The 20716-nt window shown below is 34.4% G+C and overlaps 2 protein-coding genes across 5 annotated transcripts; both read left to right on the top strand.

Moving 5' to 3' along the window:
- The first annotated feature begins 4601 nt into the window (after window positions 1-4601).
- Window positions 4602-8632, top strand: LOC137818109 (disease resistance protein RUN1-like). 3 transcript variants are annotated; one of them, XM_068621339.1, is made up of 5 exons: window positions 4603-5169; window positions 5253-6339; window positions 6423-6683; window positions 6794-7519; window positions 7917-8632. In XM_068621339.1, exons 1-5 carry the CDS (start codon window positions 4685-4687, stop codon window positions 8301-8303), a joined length of 2946 nt encoding a protein of 981 aa, XP_068477440.1. In that variant the 5' UTR covers window positions 4603-4684; the 3' UTR covers window positions 8304-8632. The 3 variants fall into 3 exon arrangements, with proteins under 3 accessions (XP_068477442.1, XP_068477440.1, XP_068477441.1); XM_068621340.1 differs by having other exon boundaries at window positions 4619-5169; window positions 5330-6339; window positions 7917-8496; XM_068621341.1 differs by lacking the exon at window positions 6794-7519 and having other exon boundaries at window positions 4602-5169.
- A 6655-nt stretch (window positions 8633-15287) lies between these two features.
- Window positions 15288-19149, top strand: LOC137818108 (disease resistance protein RPV1-like). Of its 2 annotated transcripts, none has more exons than XM_068621337.1 (5): window positions 15288-15885; window positions 15963-17046; window positions 17130-17390; window positions 17501-18226; window positions 18634-19149. In XM_068621337.1, the coding sequence occupies exons 1-5, from the start codon at window positions 15401-15403 to the stop codon at window positions 19063-19065; spliced, it is 2988 nt and encodes a 995-aa protein (XP_068477438.1). In that variant the 5' UTR covers window positions 15288-15400; the 3' UTR covers window positions 19066-19149. The 2 variants fall into 2 exon arrangements, with proteins under 2 accessions (XP_068477438.1, XP_068477439.1); XM_068621338.1 differs by having other exon boundaries at window positions 15484-15885; window positions 16016-17046.
- Window positions 19150-20716: the final 1567 nt, after the last annotated feature.

The raw sequence follows: 20716 nt of genomic DNA, 5'->3' as shown, positions 1-20716 counted from the left end.
GGACGTTTGTACTAAAAGAGAAATTGAAGAGATCAAAATTAGATTTGAAAAAGTGGATTAAAGAGGTTTTTGGGAACGTCAATCAAGAAGGTATTTTATTACAAAATAAAATTCAAGAGTTGGAAACAAAAGACGACGAAGGCATTTTAGATGAGTTTGGGCGAGAGGAGATGATACTATTGTTGACTGAACAAAGTCGAAACTTATTTAAACAAGAAACGGTTGTGCAACAAAAAGCAAGGAAAAGTTGGTTGAAACAAGGCGACTTAAATACAAAAAAGTTCCACTCATCTATGAAGTGGAGAAGAATGAGAAACGGGATCAACGGGGTAGAAGTGAACGTTCAGTGGTGTGAGGAGAAGGAGGTGGTAATGACTAAGGTCAGAAAGTTTTTCGAAGCTAGATTCGCCAGGGAGTCCGAGCCAGTGGTTAGGTTGGACAATGTTCGATTCACCTCGTTATCAAAAGAAGATAATGTGTCTCTAGTTGGAGTAGTCTCTGAAGAAGAAATTAATAACGTTGTTTGTAGTTGTGATGGTTCGAAGGGCCCTGGTCCTGACGGTTTTAATTTCAGTTTCATTAAGTTTTGTTGGGGTTGTCTTAAGGAAGATTTTGTCTCGGCGGTAAATGATTTTATGGTCAATGGTAGGTGGCCTAAGGAATCAAATGCTTCTTTCATTTGTTTGATTCCTAAGAATGATAATATGCAACAACTTAATGATTATAGACCGAATTTGTTGGTAGGGTGTGTGTATAAAACAGTTTCAAAGATTTTTTCTATCAGGTTGAAAAAAGTGATCAGTAAAGTTATCGACGTTAGGCAATCAACCTTTCTTGAAAGAAGAGGGTTATTGGATAGTATTTTGGTAGCCAATAAAGCTTTAGAAGAGTTTAAGAGGAAGAAGAAAAATTGTGTGTTTTTCAAGGTGGATTATGAGAAGGCTTACGACTCTGTGAGGTGGGATTTATATATTATATGCTAGGAAGGATTGGCTTTTGTGAAAAATGGATTTCCTGGATTAAAGCTTGCTTGGAATCAACGTTGATGTCAATTCTCGTAAACGGGAATCCTACTAAGGAATTTATTCCAAAGAAAGGGTTGAAGCAAGGTGACCCGTTAGCTCCAAAGATCAAAAGCGTATTTAATATAAAGGTTATGTTGAACTGTTTTGAATTGCCATCTAGTCTTAAGGTGAATTTCTCGGGGTGGAGCAGATAGAGATTCTCCACTTTGCGACAATTCTAAATTGTAAGGTGATGAGAATTCCTTTTAAATATTTGGGGATGCCTGTAGGGGGTGTCATAAGAGGGGTGAGTTCTAGGATGAAGTGATTAACAGGGTAAAGAAAAGGCTAGGAAGGTGGAAAGGAAAATTTATCTTGATGGCGGGGAGGATATGCTTAATTAAGTAAGTTTTGTCGTCCATACCTTTGTTCTATCTTTCTCTATTCAAGATATCATTTATTGTTTTAAAGAAGATTGTGAGTCTGTAGAGAAATTTTTTGTGGGGATGGAGGTCAGATGGAAGGAAGATTGCATGGGTGGCATGTGATAAGGTTTGTAAATCCAGGGAAGCAGGAGGGCTCGATATTATTAATGTCAGGCAATTTAATTTGGCTCTGTTGGGAAAATGGATTTGGCACCTGAAAACGGAAACAAGGGGTTTTGGATGGAGGTATTGGAATCTAAGTATGGAGGATGGAGAGGTTTGAAGGAGAAAAAAGATAATAATAGTAAGGTCTTAAGGAAGGTCTAGAGGTTTCAGGAATGGGGAGGGAAGTTTGAAGATCGTTTGAATTTGGAGGTTGGAAACGAGAGATATGTTATGTTTTGGTCAGACAATTGGATAGATTAGAAGACTTGAAACGCAGATTTCTAAGGTTATTTTCTTTGTCTGTTAATAAGGAGGAAAATTTATGTGATTGTGGAATATGAGAATGGGACCTAGGAGTGGAACTTAAGGTGGAAAAGGGGTCTGTTTGCTTGGGAATAGGAGCAAGAAAATCAACTCTTAGAGATGATCTCTATAAGCGACTCAAGATGGAAACAATGGATAATGGGTATGGAAGGATAATGAGTCAACATAGTTTTCAGTTAAGAACGCTTATGGTTTTTTAAGGGAAGAAGGAAGTGAGGAGGACTGAAGAAGATATAAATTTTTCTAGAAAATTAAGGTACTTCCCTCAGCTCCAGTCACAACTTGGAGAGTGATTGAAAACAATGTTGTTTGTAGCGTTAATCTGGAGATAAGAGGTATCAAGGTTGAGAGTAATCTGTGTTGGTTATGTAAAAGGTCAGAGGAGTCAACAAATCATTTGTTCTGCGAATGCAGAGTTGCTTGGCTAATTTGGAATCTTTGTTATGACTGTTTAGGAGTAAGATCAGTCGATTTTATGGATCCTGAGTCTCATTTTGAACATTTCAAGATTCTGGATGCACCCACTTCAGTTAATCTTATTATGAACAACGTGTGGATTGCGTTGGTTAGCGAGATATGGAGGCACATGAATAACTGTTTATTTAAAGGTGGAGTGGTTGATCATACTGAAGTTTTCTCTCTAGCACAGGTTAAGGTTTGGTCTTGATCTCATCAAAGATGTCGTCAACTAATTTCTCATTCTCTCATTGGTGTCTAGAACCCTTGGTATGTATGCATTCAATTTAGTATTTTTATAAGGGTTGATCCTTGTTATTCTTTTTTTTATTGGTAGAGACGGGATAGACAGTAGGAGGTGTTGTTTGTTGATATGTAGATGGAAAGGTACTCTTTGAACATCATTATGCTGGATAAGGGTTGAACTACCCCTAAAGTGAACCCATTTAATTTCATTATTATTTACTGAAGAAAAAAAAACAATTTCAATGTAATAGGTAAAGTTGTTTTAAGTATATGTACTCTTTTTTTTATTCCAAATAAAATCGTGTTATTTTTTACCGTCTTAGTCAAAATCAGATTACATCCGTGTTATGAATTTAATGTAATCTGATTTGAACCGAAGTTATATCATACTAACATAATTTCATTTAAAATTAAAAGTTAATTAATATCAATTGAAGTTGTTGTGTGAGTGAAAAATATTTCTTCTCTAACACTAAAGTTATATCAAATTGGTAAAACTTCACTTTTATTACATATTCAAATTTGTAGTATATATATAACTTATTTACAATGTAATTGTGTATGAAACAACATACTCATGGATAATTTTTTAATATTTTTTCTATTTTAATATTTTATTCTGAAGAATTACACCTCTTTGGCTAAAATAAATCTGAGAAGATACTATACTCTAGTGTTTAAAAACACAATTCCAACTGGCAAAAGAAACCAGGTTAGTTCCGGAAATATCTCAATCACTATATTAAATTTCATATATGTTTTATACTTCATTTTTCTGCGACCTTCACGTTCAGTTTTTAGAAAGACACTTTAAGGGCTGCAATTAATTCACTTTGGATTTCAAAAAAATTTCAAATAACTTTCTTTATTAAAAAATTTATGATATTCAATTAAGTTTTTTAAACATTAAAATAACTTACGATATTCTGTCAAAACTATTAAAAAGAAAATCAATTACACTCACCTCATTTGTATTTTTAGTAATTGATAATAAACTTCCTAAATTTTAGTAAACTCACGTTCAATTCTTTTATTTTATTTATTTAAAAAATAAATTCAGGTGTAGGGACGTTTATCTAAATTGTATTTATACTTTCTATTTTTTTACATTATTACAGCGGCCTCTTTAAATATACGTGGAAAGAAAATGTATTATTTTTTATTCTTTTAAAATTTAAAGTGATACGTGCCGAACGTTAAAAGAGAGAGAACATAATGCTTTCTAAAATAAAAAAGTAAAGTTAATAGGTAAATTTAGAAAAAAAAAGAATATAATTAGAAAAACTAGTGTAATACGTTTTTTGGTTCACAGTGGGTGTTGGTCTAACTTCTTAAATGGCTAAAGTAAATAATATTGAGGCTGATTCTCCCTACACTCAATCAATTTGAACTTGCACCCAATTGTATTTGTGAAAGTATCGAATTATCTTTAATGAAAATGAAATTAGGGTTTAGTGATTTCTCCACTCAATCACACACCCAAGTTCATTTCTTCCATTATCGCACCCAACAACATCTCTCGCACGAGCTTTCGCATCCTCGTACCTTGGTAGGCATTTCTCCGGCAGCGTAGTGTTGAGTGGAAGACCCCTTGAACAAAGACGAAGTCAGGAGCGTGAAGGTCGTCCATTGTTGCGTGAAGGTTTAAGAGCATCATCTGCATCAGCGCACCCTACAAGCTTTTTTCAAAATAAACATGACAAGGATACAATTGGATTTTAAAATGTTCGTTGGGTGCTAATCACAATTGATTGGGTGCATGAAGAAATTGGCTAATATTAATATATTGAGAGTCTCATTTGTTCTAGTATAAATCTTATTTTTTTTTGTCTAAAATTTTAGTTTTTTATAAAATAATGAAAAAATATATATATTTTTTAAATGAAGGTTGTATAATAGAACAAGTTGTAAATATATTACTTTTCTAAAGTAAAATGGGTGCTGCAATTCATGAGCTTCCACGACTATAAAAAAGAAATGTATTAATCTTTGGCTTCTTTGAATGGTTTTCTGTCTTGACTGTGTTGCATTTTTGCTTTCTCTTCTTCTAACCGTTGACCTTCCATGGAATTGGCCTCTTCATCATCCAAAATCCCACAGATGTACGATGTGCTCATCAACTTTAATGGAGAAGACATCCAAAGGAAATTTGTTTCTCATCTCGATTCTGCCCTCTCTGCTGTTGGCTTCACCACTTTCCTTCACCACCCCAATGCAGACAACCCAATTCACTTCCAACAACCTATTCTCAATCTCTGTCGTGTAGCAATTGTTGTTTTCACCAAATCCTATTCTCAGTCTGCTTGGTGTCTTAATCAGCTTCAACAAATCATCAAATGGCACCAAACTTATTGCCGACATGTTCTGCCCGTTTATTACGAAATCCAGCCATCTGATGTACGTCTTCAGATGGGTGGTTTTGGAAAAGCCTTCAAAGCAACTGCACACCAAACATTCTCACCACAACAACTGAGGCATGGCATGTCCAGATGGAGCCATGCACTCACCAAAGCTGCAAATTTATTTGGATGGGATGAGAGCAATTACAGGTAAATCACTCACGCATATTTTAAGTTTGTGATTTAATTTTGGTAATACGTGACTTGTTCTATAATTGTTATTGACCTTGAAGGAGTGATGCTGAACTAGTGGACAAAATTGTTAAGACAGTTCTTTATTTACCAGTCTTGTCTGCTACTAAATTTCCAGTTGGATTACAATTACACATGGAGGATGCGATTCTAACTATCAAATATGAATCCACGGAAGTTTGTATGATATCAATATGTGCAGAGGGAGGATCTGGCAAAACCACCCTTGCCAAAGCCATCTACCATCAAATTCATGGTACATTCGTAGAGAAAAGTTTCATTGAAGGTATTGGGCAATTTAGCGGAATAAGAGGGGATCTTCGTTTACTAGAACAACTCCTTTCAGATGTCCTAAACACGAAGGTAGAGATAGATAGCTTTGAGATGGGAAGAAGTATGATTCGGGAAAGACTTTCTGGTAAAAGGGTGCTCATTGTACTTGACGATATACCTACGTTTAATGGACAATTACTACGGGAATGCTTTCATTGGTTCGGAGGAGGAAGTGTAATAATCATTACAACAAGACCTGAAAACATACTGAGGATATATAAAGCTGATTCTGTTATTCATGTAAAGTTAATGAACGCAAACGAGTCCCTTGAGCTTCTTAGTTGGCACGCATTTAGAGAAGCAAAACCAAAACAAGAATACCATTTCCTTGCAGAAAGAGTAGTTTCTTATTGTGGAGGAATACCTTTAGCTCTTGAAGTCATTGGAAGTTATTTATATGAAAGGACCAAAGATGAATGGAATTCAGTACTGTTACTATTAGACAGTATTCCCCAGCACGATGTTGAATCGAAATTGAGAATAAGTTTCAACGGTTTAAGCAATCAAATGCAAAAAGATTTATTTCTTGATGTATGTTGTTCCTTTGTTGGTAAGAGCAGAACCTATGTCACGAAGATCCTAAATGGCTGTGGAATAGACGCTGATAGTGGAATAAGAGTTCTCATAAAGCATAGTCTCATACAAATTAATAAGAACAACAAATTAATAATGCATCCGTTGCTACGAGAAATGGGAAGAGAAATTATTCGTCATATTTCAACAAATCAACCCTGGAAGAACAGTCAACTGTGGTGGTTTGATAATGATGCAGAATATGCACTGTCAGAGAATACGGTAAGAACATCCTTTATCTATGCTTTTGAATCTTCTTTTGAAAGTGGTTGCTTTCTCATTTGCAATATATTTCTTTTTCTTAGCTCTTTTCCTCAAAGGGCACAAAAGTCATTCAGAGATTGCCTATCGGAAGAGATTTCGTCAGACACCATCCTTTACGGGTAAGAGACCCATCAAGACTGCTGAAACTCGCTGGAGATTCTGAGTACCATTTTAAGAAACTGAGATGGATCAGTTTTCGAGGGTTTTCTTCAGAATACCTAACTAACCACTTTTATCTGCACGATGCAATAGCCATTGATGTAAAACACAGTCTTCTTCGATTCCTTTGGAAAGAACCCCAGGTTTTTATCACGTGCCATTCTCTTTTAAAATTATTATTTGTTTCTTCTTATAACTATTTAGTTTTTTCGTTTTCTTCTCTAATATATTACCAAAAACTATGTTCTTAAAGGTTTTGATGTGGCTAAAAGTCCTTGATCTTAGTCACTCCAAGTATTTAATAGAAACCCCTGTCTTTTATGGAACACGAAGTCTTGAACAGCTCATTCTCAAAGATTGTCCAAGATTGAGACAAGTACACCCTTCTATTGGATGTCTCTGCAATCTTATACTGCTAAATTTGCAGGACTGTACAAATCTAAGCAATCTTCCCAAAAAGATATATAAGTTGAAATCCTTAAAAACTCTGATTCTATCTGGTTGTTCGAAGATGGACCTAATGGAAAAAGATATAGTGCGAATGAAATCCTTCATAACTATAATTGCTAAAAATACAGTTATGAAACAATTGCCTTTTACAATTGTAAGCCCAAAAAGCATTGGATATATATCCCTACGTGGATTTGAGGGATTTTCACATAATCTTTTTCCTTCTATCATTCGGTCTCGGATGTCGCCAACAATGAATCCCCTATCTTATATTCATTCCTTTATGCATATGGAAGATAATAATTGGGATGATATATCACCATTGCTTAGCAGCCTCACAAATCTTCGAAGTGTTTCGGTGCAATGTGATGCCGAGTTTCAACTATCTGAGCAAGTAAAAACCATAGTGGCCGAATATGGTGCAAATGTTAGAGAATCAGTTCTTTCAAAGCATCACGTAAGGTATTCTCTGACTGGTGTTGGAAGATACAAAGAATTCTTCAATACTGTGAGCGATATCATACCTAAGGTTCTTCTCTCGCTTTCCCTTTGTTTATTACCTTCACCATCATTTTAGCTATTATTTGAGAGAACTTAAAATAATCATAATTAAGTATCTTGAAGAAACTACAATACTGAACTTTTAACACCACGATTTCATCTAAAAGTATCTGGTTTTAGTAATCAACTAACAAGTCATTATGCTTATACTACCAAATAGATTTCACTTTCTTGGTTTACTAGCTTCATGATTGCTTGATTCCCATTGATCGTACGTAGAAATATAAACTAAGAGATAAAAACAGACTAAATCACTAAAGAAAAGATCGGGATGTATATACAACAAAACTATTAACCAGATTTGCTTTAATCATGTATAATATTTTTGTTTAGCTAAACATGCCCTTGTTCATCACATGATACAGGTATTTGCAAGCAGTGAGTCATGTGATGTTACTCTCCCAGGTGACAATGATCCTTATTGGTTGGCCCATATGGGTAATGGACATTATGTTTCTTTCACTGTGCCACAACATCGTGTGGTGAAGGGAATGGCTTTGTGTGTTGTTTATTTATCAACCTCCGAAATCATTGAACCTGAACTTACTACTGTCTTAATTGTTAATTACACGAAGTGCACATGCCAAATACACAATCATGGCACAGGAATTTCCTTTAATGATGAAGATTGGCATGACATATTGTCAAGTTTAGGATCAGGTGACAAGGTGGAGATTTTTGTGAATTTTGGTCACGATTTGGTGATTAAGAACACAGCTGTCTATCTGATATGTTGTGAATCAAATGACTAGAAAAGGAGCCTGTGCCAAAGAAAAACTCTCTCCTTAAATTCATAAAGAAAACTCTAATGTGAGTTCTAGTAAGTCATTTATCTCCTTCGTTGCAATTTATTTTTTCTGATCCTTTCCTTGTTTTTCTTTGTATAGCTCATAGTTACGAGATTCATATTTATTTTACCCTGTTTCTCACTCCTCACATTGTTTACTTGAACTGTTTATTGTATTTGCTTTGTCGTTGTTACTTTTGTCAATTCTTTTCCCTTTTTAGCATATAATATTGCATTCAGAAATCCTCGTAAAAAATATTGCATTATGAAATAAAGATAGCTGCGGTTCGATAATTTGTTATGTGTTTCGTCTGCTATATGCTATGTACTCTCTGTTTTCGTTTCAACAGAAGAAGCACTGTAGCCTCATCCCTTTATGTAAAGACTAAATTAAACAAAGTTTGATTTCATTTCTCCTTATTTACACTGATTATATTTTTTTATGTCTAATTTAAAAATATTTCATTTTTTTTTTCAATTTACATTTACAAGTTTCATTATAGTTTTCAGTTATGTAAAGTCACCTAATTATTTTAATTTTTTAATTTTCAACTATATTTTTTCAAATATAGATCTTACAAATTATTTTAATTTGTTATAAATTGTTTTAAAATTAATTCTTATAAATTGATATTCATTTGATATGTCCAAATATAATCTTTAAAAAATTCAAAAAAATAACCATGTAGACAAATACCGCTAATAGTTAGAAAATTACAAATGTGTACTTTTTACTGACAATTAAGTTTCTATAATTTAAAAAATTAAATTTAACTTTTAAAGACTGAAATAATATAGTACCTATAATTTTAAACAATTTTAGATATTTATTCTTAGAGACTAAATTATAATTTTAAATAATTTAACATATTTAGTCTTACGAATTAAAATGATTTAGTTCATATAATTTTAAGCAATTTTAAAATTTAAAAAAAAAAATTAAAAGTCTATTTCTTTTTATAATCAACTATGAAGGTATTCATGCATTTTGGGGGCAATTTGGGTTGGAATTGTGAATGAAATTTGGAAGCATAGGAACTCGATCGTCTTTAATGGAGGAGTGATAGATGTGTTAGAAGTTTTTGTCTCTGCGCAAGTAAAGGTATGGTCTTGGATTCCTGCAAAGTCCCGCGAAGTTTACTTTTCCTACCCCTGTTGGGTTATGGATCCTTTGGCATGTATACGACCGATTCGGTAAAGCTAGTTAGCGCTTGGTTTGGTTGGTCCTTTGTCCGACGATTTTGGGTGCCAAGTTAGGAGTTAGATTCTATGTGTTCTTGTAAAAGGGTTGGATCACCCGTAAAGTGGTCCCAATTTATTTATTTTTTATTGCTGATAAAAAAAATGCATTGATAAAAAAAATTAATTATTCATTCAATTTTAATAACAAAATGAATGTGTAGAGCACCTGGTTAGGGACATAAGATTGAACACTTACAAAGGAAAAGGAAGATACACTAATGCAATCAAATAAAAAAATCTGACACAAAATGAAACACATAGTGGATAATGAAGATATTTTAATAGAGTTAATAAAGACATGTGGAAAGTATTTTTGCAAATGGCTAAGCAGACCTAGAGAGGAAATCATTTGATGATTTTATAAAATATGTTCACAAGTATTCTGAAAAGAAATAACCAACAAGTACTGTACATGTAATAAAATATTTAATAATAATATAATTTTTATATTGGTTACCCAACTTGATTTATCTATAGTTTTTCAAAGTGATTTAAAAAAAAAAGGTTATAATGTTGTCACTTTTTGACTTACAACAAGTAGTAGATAAAATCACAAGTAATTATCTAGGTACATAACATTTATAACTTTATTTGATAGTAAAGTTCACTCTTAAACAAGTAAATATAAAATTATATGCTCATTACTTTAGAAATATTACTTCACAACAATGAATAGTTTTCAAAGAAAATCACTCATTTACACTTTTAGCACTTGAAGGCATTTTTACACTAATCTCATGCAAATAAGACTAATTAGTTGTATCTATGGACTTGATTATTGCATAGATAGAAAAGAGCTTAAATAATTTTAAATAAATACATGATTATAAAGTAGATTTAACTTACTTTTCTTTCATGCGTAAAATAAGAGGAATCAATTAATTTTTGTAATGGGATTTATTAAATCTAAAGACAATAAGGTGTTAACATTAGAAGGAAAATAATCCAGAAGAAAATTGAATTCCATCAAGCTTTATTAATTCTAGGTCAAAACATATGAAAAGTCTCAACTTGTCCATGAAAAACTGTTTCACAAAAAAAAAAAAAAAAACTGTTTCACAACTTTTCATAAATATGTTTCTCATATAATCATAACAGGTGATTCAAAACAATAATTCTTTAAACGATACCGTGATACTCATCAAACGATAATACCTATCAAACAATAAAAAATCACCAGAAAATCTAACATAACTTCAACTTAGATTTTATCTGAATCAATCTTCACAATATTCTTTTCCATGTCATGTAAACCGTGAAAACTTATTTTAATTTCTCTTGAACTTGATCAATGGGAATATTTTTTAGTTTTGACGATATATCTTCCCAGTCTTCCATTGTCCTATCACATAACTCATGACCCCTTACCAAGCATCAATTGTGTGTTCTCACTTGTTCTACAACAAGAAAGACAATTAATGAGAAGTGTAGTTTTTGACAGCAAAATTCTGATAAATTCTACAAACCCAAATAATTGAAAAAAAGATAAAGTCATTGAAACCAGGTGGAAATCACAAGGGAGAGGAAGAAGTCGGAATCAGAATTATGGTAGTTATTGTCACAAACTAAACCACACTGCTGATGAATGTTTTTTAAAACATGGATTCCCTCCATGGTATAAACGCAAGAATGATAGAGCCATCAACAACATTTTTTCACAAAATTACGCTGCTACTAACAAGACTGAAGATATTGACCAAGAAGGTCTAACCATTCCCTTAGTCAAGAGAGTGCACAGTTTACACAAGAACAGATCCAACAAATCTTGAAGATTTTCCAAGAATAAAAAAATGAGTCTATTCATAAGGTGAACAACTTCACTGGTGAGTTATCTTTTGGAAAACTGAGAAAGGTAAGTATGTAAAAAATTATTGGATTTTAGATACCGGAGCAACAAATCACGTTACTCACTGCGAATACTTTGTTTAAATTTTTTTTACAGGATAAAACCTATAATTGTTAAATTACCAAACAATTCACGTGTTATAGCTGAACATGCAGGAACCGTACAAATATCTTATCTTTTTTTTTCTGTATGATGTCTTATACATTCTTGAATTTACTATAATCTTGTTTCTGCTCAACGTGTCATTGAATGTCTTAATTGTAAACTGACTTTCTGTAGGGATCTAAAAACTAACCTTAGAGTAAAAGTGGTATATTTTAAATGATACCTGAATATTTTATTATTAAAATGAAAATGACATATAAATAGAGAATTCAGTTATTCAGGTCTCATTTTAAAAGAACCACCATCTCTCTAAAATTTCCCTTTTCCTTTCTCTCCCTTTTTCTAAGATTCTGATCTCCTCACTTATCAGTTTTGCGATTGGAGTCTGCCATTGGACTCCTGGCAGCGAAGATTACAAGACTGCCCGATCAAAATCTCTTATAGAGTAAGTTCAATTTTGTTCCTCTTTTTCCTTTTCTCTCCCTTCTCTCTAAGATTCTGACCTCCTCACTTATCAGTTTGGCGATCGGAGTCTGCCATTGGAATGCTGACAGTGAACCCTATAAGATTGCTTGATCAAAATATCAGATAGAGTAAGTTCATTCTTGGCCCCTTTTTCTTTTGAGTTAATTTTGATCTTATTAGATTTATGCTTTGCATATGATTCTTTTAGCTTCAAGGTTAATTTTGTTAACAAAGGGTCCTAGTTATATAGTTATACTTTTATCAGGATTCTGTGGTGCAGGTTAAATTACCTTTAGGCTTTTGGTAGATTTGGAGATCCTAGTGATCATCAGCTAAAGTTCAGGTAAGGGAAGCTAGTTCTAAATTGCCAATAGAACCCTAGTCTAGAAGATCTGGATGTGGGGATGACGACTTAAACACAACGCTCTTATCTCCGACCTACATTAATTCATTTCGAAACAGAAATAAGTCAAAGGATAGGCCTTAACAAGTAGAAAAAAGATAAAGGAACTACTTTTTTTTTCTAGTAAGATGGTTAGACCCCCCCGGGAAGAACCCAGAGAAAGTACCTATACAACAATATCTATTGTCCATACAAAGACTTGAGGTGACTAGCCTTAGCTAACAGCAGAGGTATTCTCTTTGACTCAGGATTATGAACTAATCTCCGGTCCTGCTTTGCCAGGAGAGCCTGATTGAAATGAAACAAGAGAACTTCCTGAAGCCGAGACCTCCAAACTTGCTAATCAATGACTCTATCTGCTCACATATTGTTTGAGGAATCTTAAAACAACTCATAATGTAGGGATAGCCTGTACCACAGCTTTGATCAGAACCTCCTTGCCTGCCTTTGACAGAGGCTACGCTCCCTTACTCCCAACAAGTTGCTGGTCGGGAAATTGTTTGAGATTGAAATGAAAAGCTTAGATATAGTAGACGGTGTAGAATGTATAAGTTTGGTTTTCTTGACAATTTCAGAGCATATATTTTGATTATTTCATGATGATTCAGTTTATGAACTAAAAATTGTTTGTGACAATTTTTAAAGTAAATTATGAGTTGATTATTTGAAGAATTGCTATGTTGATTTTAATCTGAATTATGGTGTTTTTGAGATAAATTAGTTGTTGGGTTTAACAATTGGTGATCAAACTTTAATTTTCATGTTGTGGCTTCCCCATTCTTTTTATTAAATAATGTTGGATACATGGTGCTAGGTATATGTAAAGTAAAAAGAAGAATATTTATTGTTCATGCTCTTTTCTTTCATTCTATAAATGCTATATAATGTTGGATAATAGTTTTCTTTTCTCCTTTTGTAATTGGTGTAACAATCTTGCAATAATTCTAACTCACTCTTGCAATAATACATTCATATGTATAAATATTCAAAAATGTCCTAGCTTGAATATCTTTTTTTTTTATTTCACAATTTGCGTGGGTCTAACTCACACTAACATTTTCTTTTATTTCACATTTTGTGTGGGCCTAACCCACACTAACATTTTAAATTATTTCTTAATAGTGTCGGTCAAACTCATTCATGATTTTAATTTAGCATCCAAGAAGCGGAGGCTAAACCTACACTAGCTTAAAATTATAAAATAATAGTTCTAACTTTGTGGCGGCCAAAATGTCTACTTGCGTGCACATTGTGTAGGTGTACTCAGATTGCGTCAGCTGAGACCCACAGAAAAAAGTTAGCATCCAGGGTATTAACTTCCATTTTTTGGGAGACGCTAGGCCTACACTAACAATGATTTTGCGTAGGTTTTTTACTATTTGTGTCTCTCTGAAGCCCACACTTTTTACCTTATTTCTTGTAGTGCACGGTAACCATGCAGATTGAAAAAATAGTTGGTGAGAAGATTTTTCTTTTTCTAAAATGGTGCAATTTTGTCAAAGATTTACATAAATTTACACATTTTAAAAATATTACCCATATAATTAATTTCTCGTACTATCACATCATTTTATTGTAAAGAAGTTGTGTATCTATGATATCACTTTAGTTTTGTGATATTGAAGTTGTTTTAAGTATATACGATTTGATTAATGTTAATCAGGTCTTTTTTTTAATTATTCTAAATAAAGTCGTGTCGTCGTTAAAATCAGATCACACCAAAACTGTGTCATACCGATACAATTTTAGTGTAATTTGATTTCAATACAAAAAGACATTGATCACAATATCCCTTCTCCATAAAAATATTATTTTTTGTTATGATAATCTTGTCAGATTCAAATGACACTTTAACCTCAACTTTGCTTAGCAATGTTACAAAGATCAAATTAACTTTAATCGATGACACATGTAGCACATGACTCAAAGCCAGAGTTTTACTAGATGTGTGCTTTAGAAAAACCTTTCCTTTTCTAGGACAACAATTGTCCTGGAATCACCAAGATAAACTTCTCCTTCTCCATCCCCACACTTGTGTAGGAGTTAAACACATTTCTGTTTCCATAGATGTGTTTGGTAGACCCACCCATTTGCTCACATTGGTCACAAGATTTACTTGTGAAATGACTGCAACAATGGTATCTTCCCCTCCGGCTAGATTTGTCTTGGAAGGATAGTCGTTTTTGGCTCCATGTTTGCACTAAGGTGCATGATGACCTGACTTTCCACAGACAAAGCAATTTCCATTTTTCTTAAAGGTGGGGTTAGCTCCATTGTTACGAATTTATTATTATATTTCTTTTTGTGATCAGATTTTTTCTAGCACCTTTTTGGAGTTGGTTTGTCTTCTACTATATTTGCAGACAAAGTTTTGGCCTTTGCAACAACACACTCCTTCCTGTTTGTGTCTTCAATGATGATGTGGGTGATAAGATATGATAGTGACATTTGTTTGTACCCGTGCTATAGTTGCTGTTTGTAATCAGTTCAAGATTATGAAAGTTTCTAAAAACTCAAGCTTATTGTATAAATTTTTATAATAATTATAAAAATAAAAAACAAATTTGTTTGAACTAGTCATGAAAAACATCTTTCTGCTAAAAAGAAAAATTGAAATATATTTATCAATTTAATCTTTATTGTCAATTTATATAATTTTTATAATTATATAATATATAGATCTGTGTCTCAATATCTTACCTTTTAAAAATTATACCTATTATTCCGTATTCGTGTTTATGTTATATCAATATTCAATGTCTTTGCTACATAATAAAATATATTTAGAAAAATCTTCATACTTATTTTTTCGGTGGTTCAGAGTGGGTGTTGGTCTAACTTTTGAAGTGGCTAAAGTTAAACGTGTGCTGGGATTAACGCGCTTCCGCGACTATGAAAAATATATAATAATCTTTGGCTACTTTAAATGGTTCTGTGTCTTTTGTCCGTGTTGCATTATTGCTTTCTCTTCTTCTAACAGTTGACCTCATCAATTCCTTCCATGGAATTGGCGTCTTCATCATCCAAACTCCCACGGATGTATGATGTGCTCATCAACTTCAATGGAGAAGACATCCAAAGGAAATTTGTTTCTCATCTCGATTCTGCCCTCTCTGCTGTTTGCTTCACCACTTTCCTTCACCACCCCAGTGCAGACAACCCACATCACATCCAACAACCTGTTCTCAATCTCTGTCGGGTAGCGATTGTTGTTTTCACCAAAACCTATTCTCAATCTGCTTGGTGTCTTGATCAGCTCCAACAAATCATTAAATGGCACCAATCTTACTGCCGACATGTTCTGCCTGTTTATTACGAAATTGAGCCATCTGATGTACGTCTTCAGAAGGGTGATTTTGGAAAAGCCTTCAAAGCAACTGCACACCAAACATTTTCAGCAGAACAACTGGAGCATGCCATATCCAGGTGGAGCCACGCACTCACCAAAGCTGCAAATTTCTTTGGATGTGATGAGAGCAATTACAGGTAAATCACTCACTTACTAAGCTTGTACTTCAATTTTGGTAATACATAACTTTGTATAATTGTTATTGACCTTGAAGGAGTGATGCTGAACTAGTGGACAAAATTGTTAAGACCGTTCTTCATTTTCCAGTATTGTCTGCTACTAAATTTCCAGTTGGATTACAATCGCACGTAGAGGATCTGATTCGAACTATCAAAAATAAATCCACAAAAGTTTGTACGATAGCGATATATGGAAAGGAAGGATCTGGTAAAACAACCCTTGCTAAAGCAATCTACTATCAACTTCATGATACATTCACGGAGAAAAGTTTCATTGAAGAGATTGGACAAGTTAGCGGAATAAGAGAGAATCTTGGTTTACTAGAACAACTCCTTTCAGATGTCCTAAAATCAAAGGTAGAGATACATAGCTTTGAGATGGGAAGAACTATGATTCGGGAAAGACTTCCTGGAAAAAGAGTGCTCATTGTACTTGACGATGTGCCTGAGCTTAATAGACAATTACTATGGGAATGCCGTCATAAGTTAGGAGGAGGAAGTGTAATAATCATTACAACAAGATCTGAAATCTTACTGAGGATATATAAAGCTGATTCTATTTTTCATGTAGAGTCAATGAACGCCAAGGAGTCCCTTGAGCTTCTTAGTTGGCACGCATTTAGAGAAAAAAAACCAAAACAAGAATACCATCTCCTTGCAGAAAGTGTAGTTTGGTATTGTGGAGGACTACCTCTAGCTCTTGAAGTCATTGGAAGTTATTTATATGAAAGGACCAAAGAAGAATGGAATTCAGTATTGTTAAGATTAGACAATATTCCCCAGCACGATCTTCAAAGGAAATTGAAAATAAGTTTCGACCGTTTACGCAATCAAATGGAAAAAGATTTATTTCTTGATGTATGTTGTTCCTTTGTTGGTAAGAGCAGAACCTATGTTACGAAGATTCTAAATGGCTGTGGAATAGACGCTGATAGTGGAATAAGAGTTCTCATAAAGCATAGTCTCATACAAATTAATAAGAACAACAAATTAATAATGCATTCGTTGCTACGAGAAATGGGAAGAGAAATTATTTATCAAATTTCAGGAGAAGAACCTGAGAAGAACAGTAAACTGTGGTTTGATAAGGATGCAAGATATTCACTGTCAGAGAATACGGTAAGAACATCCTTTATCAATGGTTTTGGAATTTTTTTTGGAAGTGGTTACTTTCTCATGTGCAACATATTTCTTTTTGTTAGCTCTTTTCATCTAAGGGCACAAAAGTCATTCAGAGTTTGCCTATCGGAATAGATTTCTTTGGACGCTATCCTTTACAGGTAAGAGAGTCATCAAGACTGCTGGAAGTCGCTGGAGATTCTGAGTACCATTTTAAGAATCTGAGATGGATTAGTTTGGGAGGGTTTTCTACAGAATACCTACCTAACCACTTTTGTCTGCATGATGCAATAGCCATTGATGTAAAACACAGTCTTCTTCGATTCCTTTGGAAAGAACCTCAGGTTTTTATCACGTGCCATTCTGTTTTAAAATTATTATTTGTTTCCACTTATAACTATTTCGTTTTCTCGTTTTCTTCTCTAATATATTACCAAAAACTATCTTCTTAAAGGTTTTGACGCTGCTAAAAGTCCTTGATCTCAGTCACTCAAAGTATTTGATAGAAACCCCTGATTTTTCCGGACTCCCAAGTCTTGAACAGCTCATTCTCAAAGATTGTCCAAGATTGTGCCAAGTACACCAATCTATTGAATGTCTCTGCTATCTTACATTGCTAAATTTGCAGGACTGTACAAATCTAAGCAATCTCCCCAGAAAGATATATAAGTTGAAATCCTTAAACACTCTGATTTTATCTGGTTGTTCGAAGATTGACTTAATGGAAAAAGATATAGTGGGATTGAAATCCTTGATAACTATAATGGCTGAAAATACAGTTACTAAACAATTGCCTTTTACAATTGTAAGCCCAAAAAGCATTGGATATATATTCCTACGTGGATGTGAGGAATTGTCACATAATCTTTTTCCTTCTATCATTCGGTCTCGGATGTGGCCAACAATGAATCCCCTATCTTATATTCATCTCTTCATGGATATGGAGGATAATAGTTGGGATGAAATTGCAGCATTTCTTAGAAGCCTTGCCAATCTCCGAAGTGTTCTGGTGGAATGTGACGTCGAGTTTCATCTATCTGAACAAGTAAAAAGTATAGTGGTCGAATATGGTGGAAATATTACAGAATCAGATATTTCAAAGAATCACCTCAAGTCTTTTCTGACTGGCATTGGAAGATACAAAGAATTCTTCAATACTCTAAGCGATAGCATACCTAAGGTTCTTCTCTAGTTTTCCCTTTGTTTATTACCTTCACCATCATTTTAGCTACTATTTCTGAGAACATAAAATAATCCTAATGAAGTATCTAGTAGAAACTACAATACTGAAGTTTTAGCACCACGACTTCATCTAAAAGTATCTGATTTTAGTAATCAACTAACCAAGTCCTTATGCTTATAATAAGTACTACCAAATTGATTTCCACTTTCTTGCTTTACTAGCTTCATGATTGCTTTATTCCCAATGATTGTTGAAATATAAACTACAAAAACAGAAATGCATACTAAAAGTGATGGTGATATATATATATATATACACAACAAAACTATTAACCAGATTTGTTTTAATCATGTATAACATTTTTGTTTAACTAAACATACGTCCTTCTTTATGACATGATACAGGTATTTGCAAGCAGTGAGTCATGTGATGTTTCTCTCCCAGGTGACAATCTTCCTTATTGGTTGGCCCATATGGGTGATGGACATTCTGTTTATTTCACTGTGCCTCAAGATCGTGTCGTGAAGGGAATGGCTTTGTGTGTAGTTTATTTATCAACCTTCGAAATCATTGAACCTGAACTTATTACTGTCTTAATTGTTAATTACACGAAGTGCACATGTCAGATACACAACCATGGCACAGTAATTTCCTTCAATAATGAAGATTGGCCTGACATAATGTCAAATTTAGGATCAGGAGACAAGGTGGAGATTTTTGTGAGTTTTGGTCACGATTTGATGGTTAAGAACACAACTGTCTATCTGATATGTAGTGAAGCAAATGACTTAGAAAAGGAGCCTGTACCAAAGAAAAATCTCTCCTTAAATTCATAAAGAAAACTCTAATGTGAGTACAAATAAGTCATTTATCTTCTTTGAGAACTTTGAGTTATGGAATTAGTCCGTCCTTCATCGCAATTTATTTTTTCTGATCCTGCTTCAATGTTCATACCTTCACTGCTACAATGAACTAGCCACGTACCTGCATCAAACCACCCTTTCAACCATAAACTGTATTTTTTTTTTATCAGCAATAAATAAATAAAATTACGAGGGATACTTAAGGGGTATCCCAACCCGTATACAACAGCCACATAGTTACTCCTCCGAACGGGAAGGATAACCCAAGTGTGACATATCCTGCAAAAGCTATATCCCCAGCCAGTTCACAAACATTTACCTACATGACAGAAAACTACAGGAAAAACCAGCAGAATAAACCAGCAGCTTCCCAACCCCAACACCATTCCAAAAGATATAGCAGAGCATCTCCTAGAACTCCCCCTGCACCCTGCAATCCAGCCCTCTATACCAGCGTAGAATTCCACTCTTCCGTCTACCAACCCCGCTCCAACAGTCTCTACTTCCTACTTTCCTTTCAATACCACCACACCACTAGAACTGTGCATCCAAGGTCGGTCTTTGCTTGCTTAACAGCTATAGAGGCTTTTAGAATAAGTGAATCACAAGCACATATGCCTTTTTCCTTCACCCACCGTCTCCATCACCTATGTATTAACCAGCCAATAACCTCCCAAACCTGCCAGCCACAACAAATCAGCCACGAATTTACGAAACACCATGTACCACCTTACCTTCTCTGCATAGAAACATCACGACCCTATTCCAGATTGAGTCGGACCCCCTGAATTGTGTGACTCAATTCCATCCTTGGAGAATCGGCTGCACCCATGGTATCACTTCAAACAGCCACCCCTCCTTTGGTACTGGTACGTCACTCCCCTACCAACGTACTCCCTTTTTAGCATATATATGCTCTCCTTAACAACCTGCTTCCGGTTCCTGCAAAAACCATTAACATAGGCCACCCCCGAGACAAGAACCAGCAACCCAATTCCCTGCCTGGAGAAAACTAACTAATCCATAAGGAGCCCAAACCATCACTAAAACAGATTCCTTCCTACCAAATACTTCACATGATGCCAATTCAGAAGTAACAACCATCTTCTTCGTAACCATCACTGACGCATGTACACCAGAAGATTTTAGCAGCTTCTGATGCAAATATTTGGGTTGAAAACCCAATCTACAAAAGAATAAGAAAACGAGCGAACTTTATGCTTCATCCACAACCAAGACTTCAGTTGAGCCCTCTGGAAAACCTCCTCAGCATCTACTACCCCTTGTTGGAATGCAATCATGTTCCTCTGGTCCCATAAACATCTAATGACATTTATCCATACCCCTTTCCAGATCCTATTCTGCTTATTACTAACTTGAAACAGGTGAAAAATGCAGCTTCAGATCATGTTGCTGTACGAATGAAATATCTACCCACTGAAAGCATAGAGACCAAACCTTCTGGGCATATTTACACTCCATGAAAAGGTGTTAACAGGTCTCCTCCTGTAACTGGCACAAGGGGCACATCTTTGAGTTCACCACTACCCCTCTCCGGCTCAGACTCACTCTTGTAGGAAGTCTTCCCATCAGTACCCTCCAGGCTGTCACTATCACATTTGGA

This window comes from Phaseolus vulgaris, chromosome 10, assembly GCF_000499845.2.
Source record: "Phaseolus vulgaris cultivar G19833 chromosome 10, P. vulgaris v2.0, whole genome shotgun sequence".
In the NCBI taxonomy this organism is placed as follows: Eukaryota; Viridiplantae; Streptophyta; class Magnoliopsida; order Fabales; family Fabaceae; genus Phaseolus; species Phaseolus vulgaris.
The sequence above is the reverse complement of the archived record's forward strand: the minus strand, read 5'-3'. Positions and strand labels throughout refer to the sequence as shown.

Coding starts and splice junctions, on each gene's coding strand:
- LOC137818109 (XM_068621339.1), top strand. CDS start 4,685: ATGGAATTGGCCTCTTCATCATCCAAAATCCCACAGATGTACGATGTG. Junction 5,170..5,252: donor TGGGATGAGAGCAATTACAG/GTAAATCACTCA, acceptor TTGACCTTGAAG/GAGTGATGCTGAACTAGTGG. Junction 6,340..6,422: donor ATGCACTGTCAGAGAATACG/GTAAGAACATCC, acceptor TCTTTTTCTTAG/CTCTTTTCCTCAAAGGGCAC.
- LOC137818108 (XM_068621337.1), top strand. CDS start 15,401: ATGGAATTGGCGTCTTCATCATCCAAACTCCCACGGATGTATGATGTG. Junction 15,886..15,962: donor TGTGATGAGAGCAATTACAG/GTAAATCACTCA, acceptor TTGACCTTGAAG/GAGTGATGCTGAACTAGTGG. Junction 17,391..17,500: donor TCCTTTGGAAAGAACCTCAG/GTTTTTATCACG, acceptor ATCTTCTTAAAG/GTTTTGACGCTGCTAAAAGT.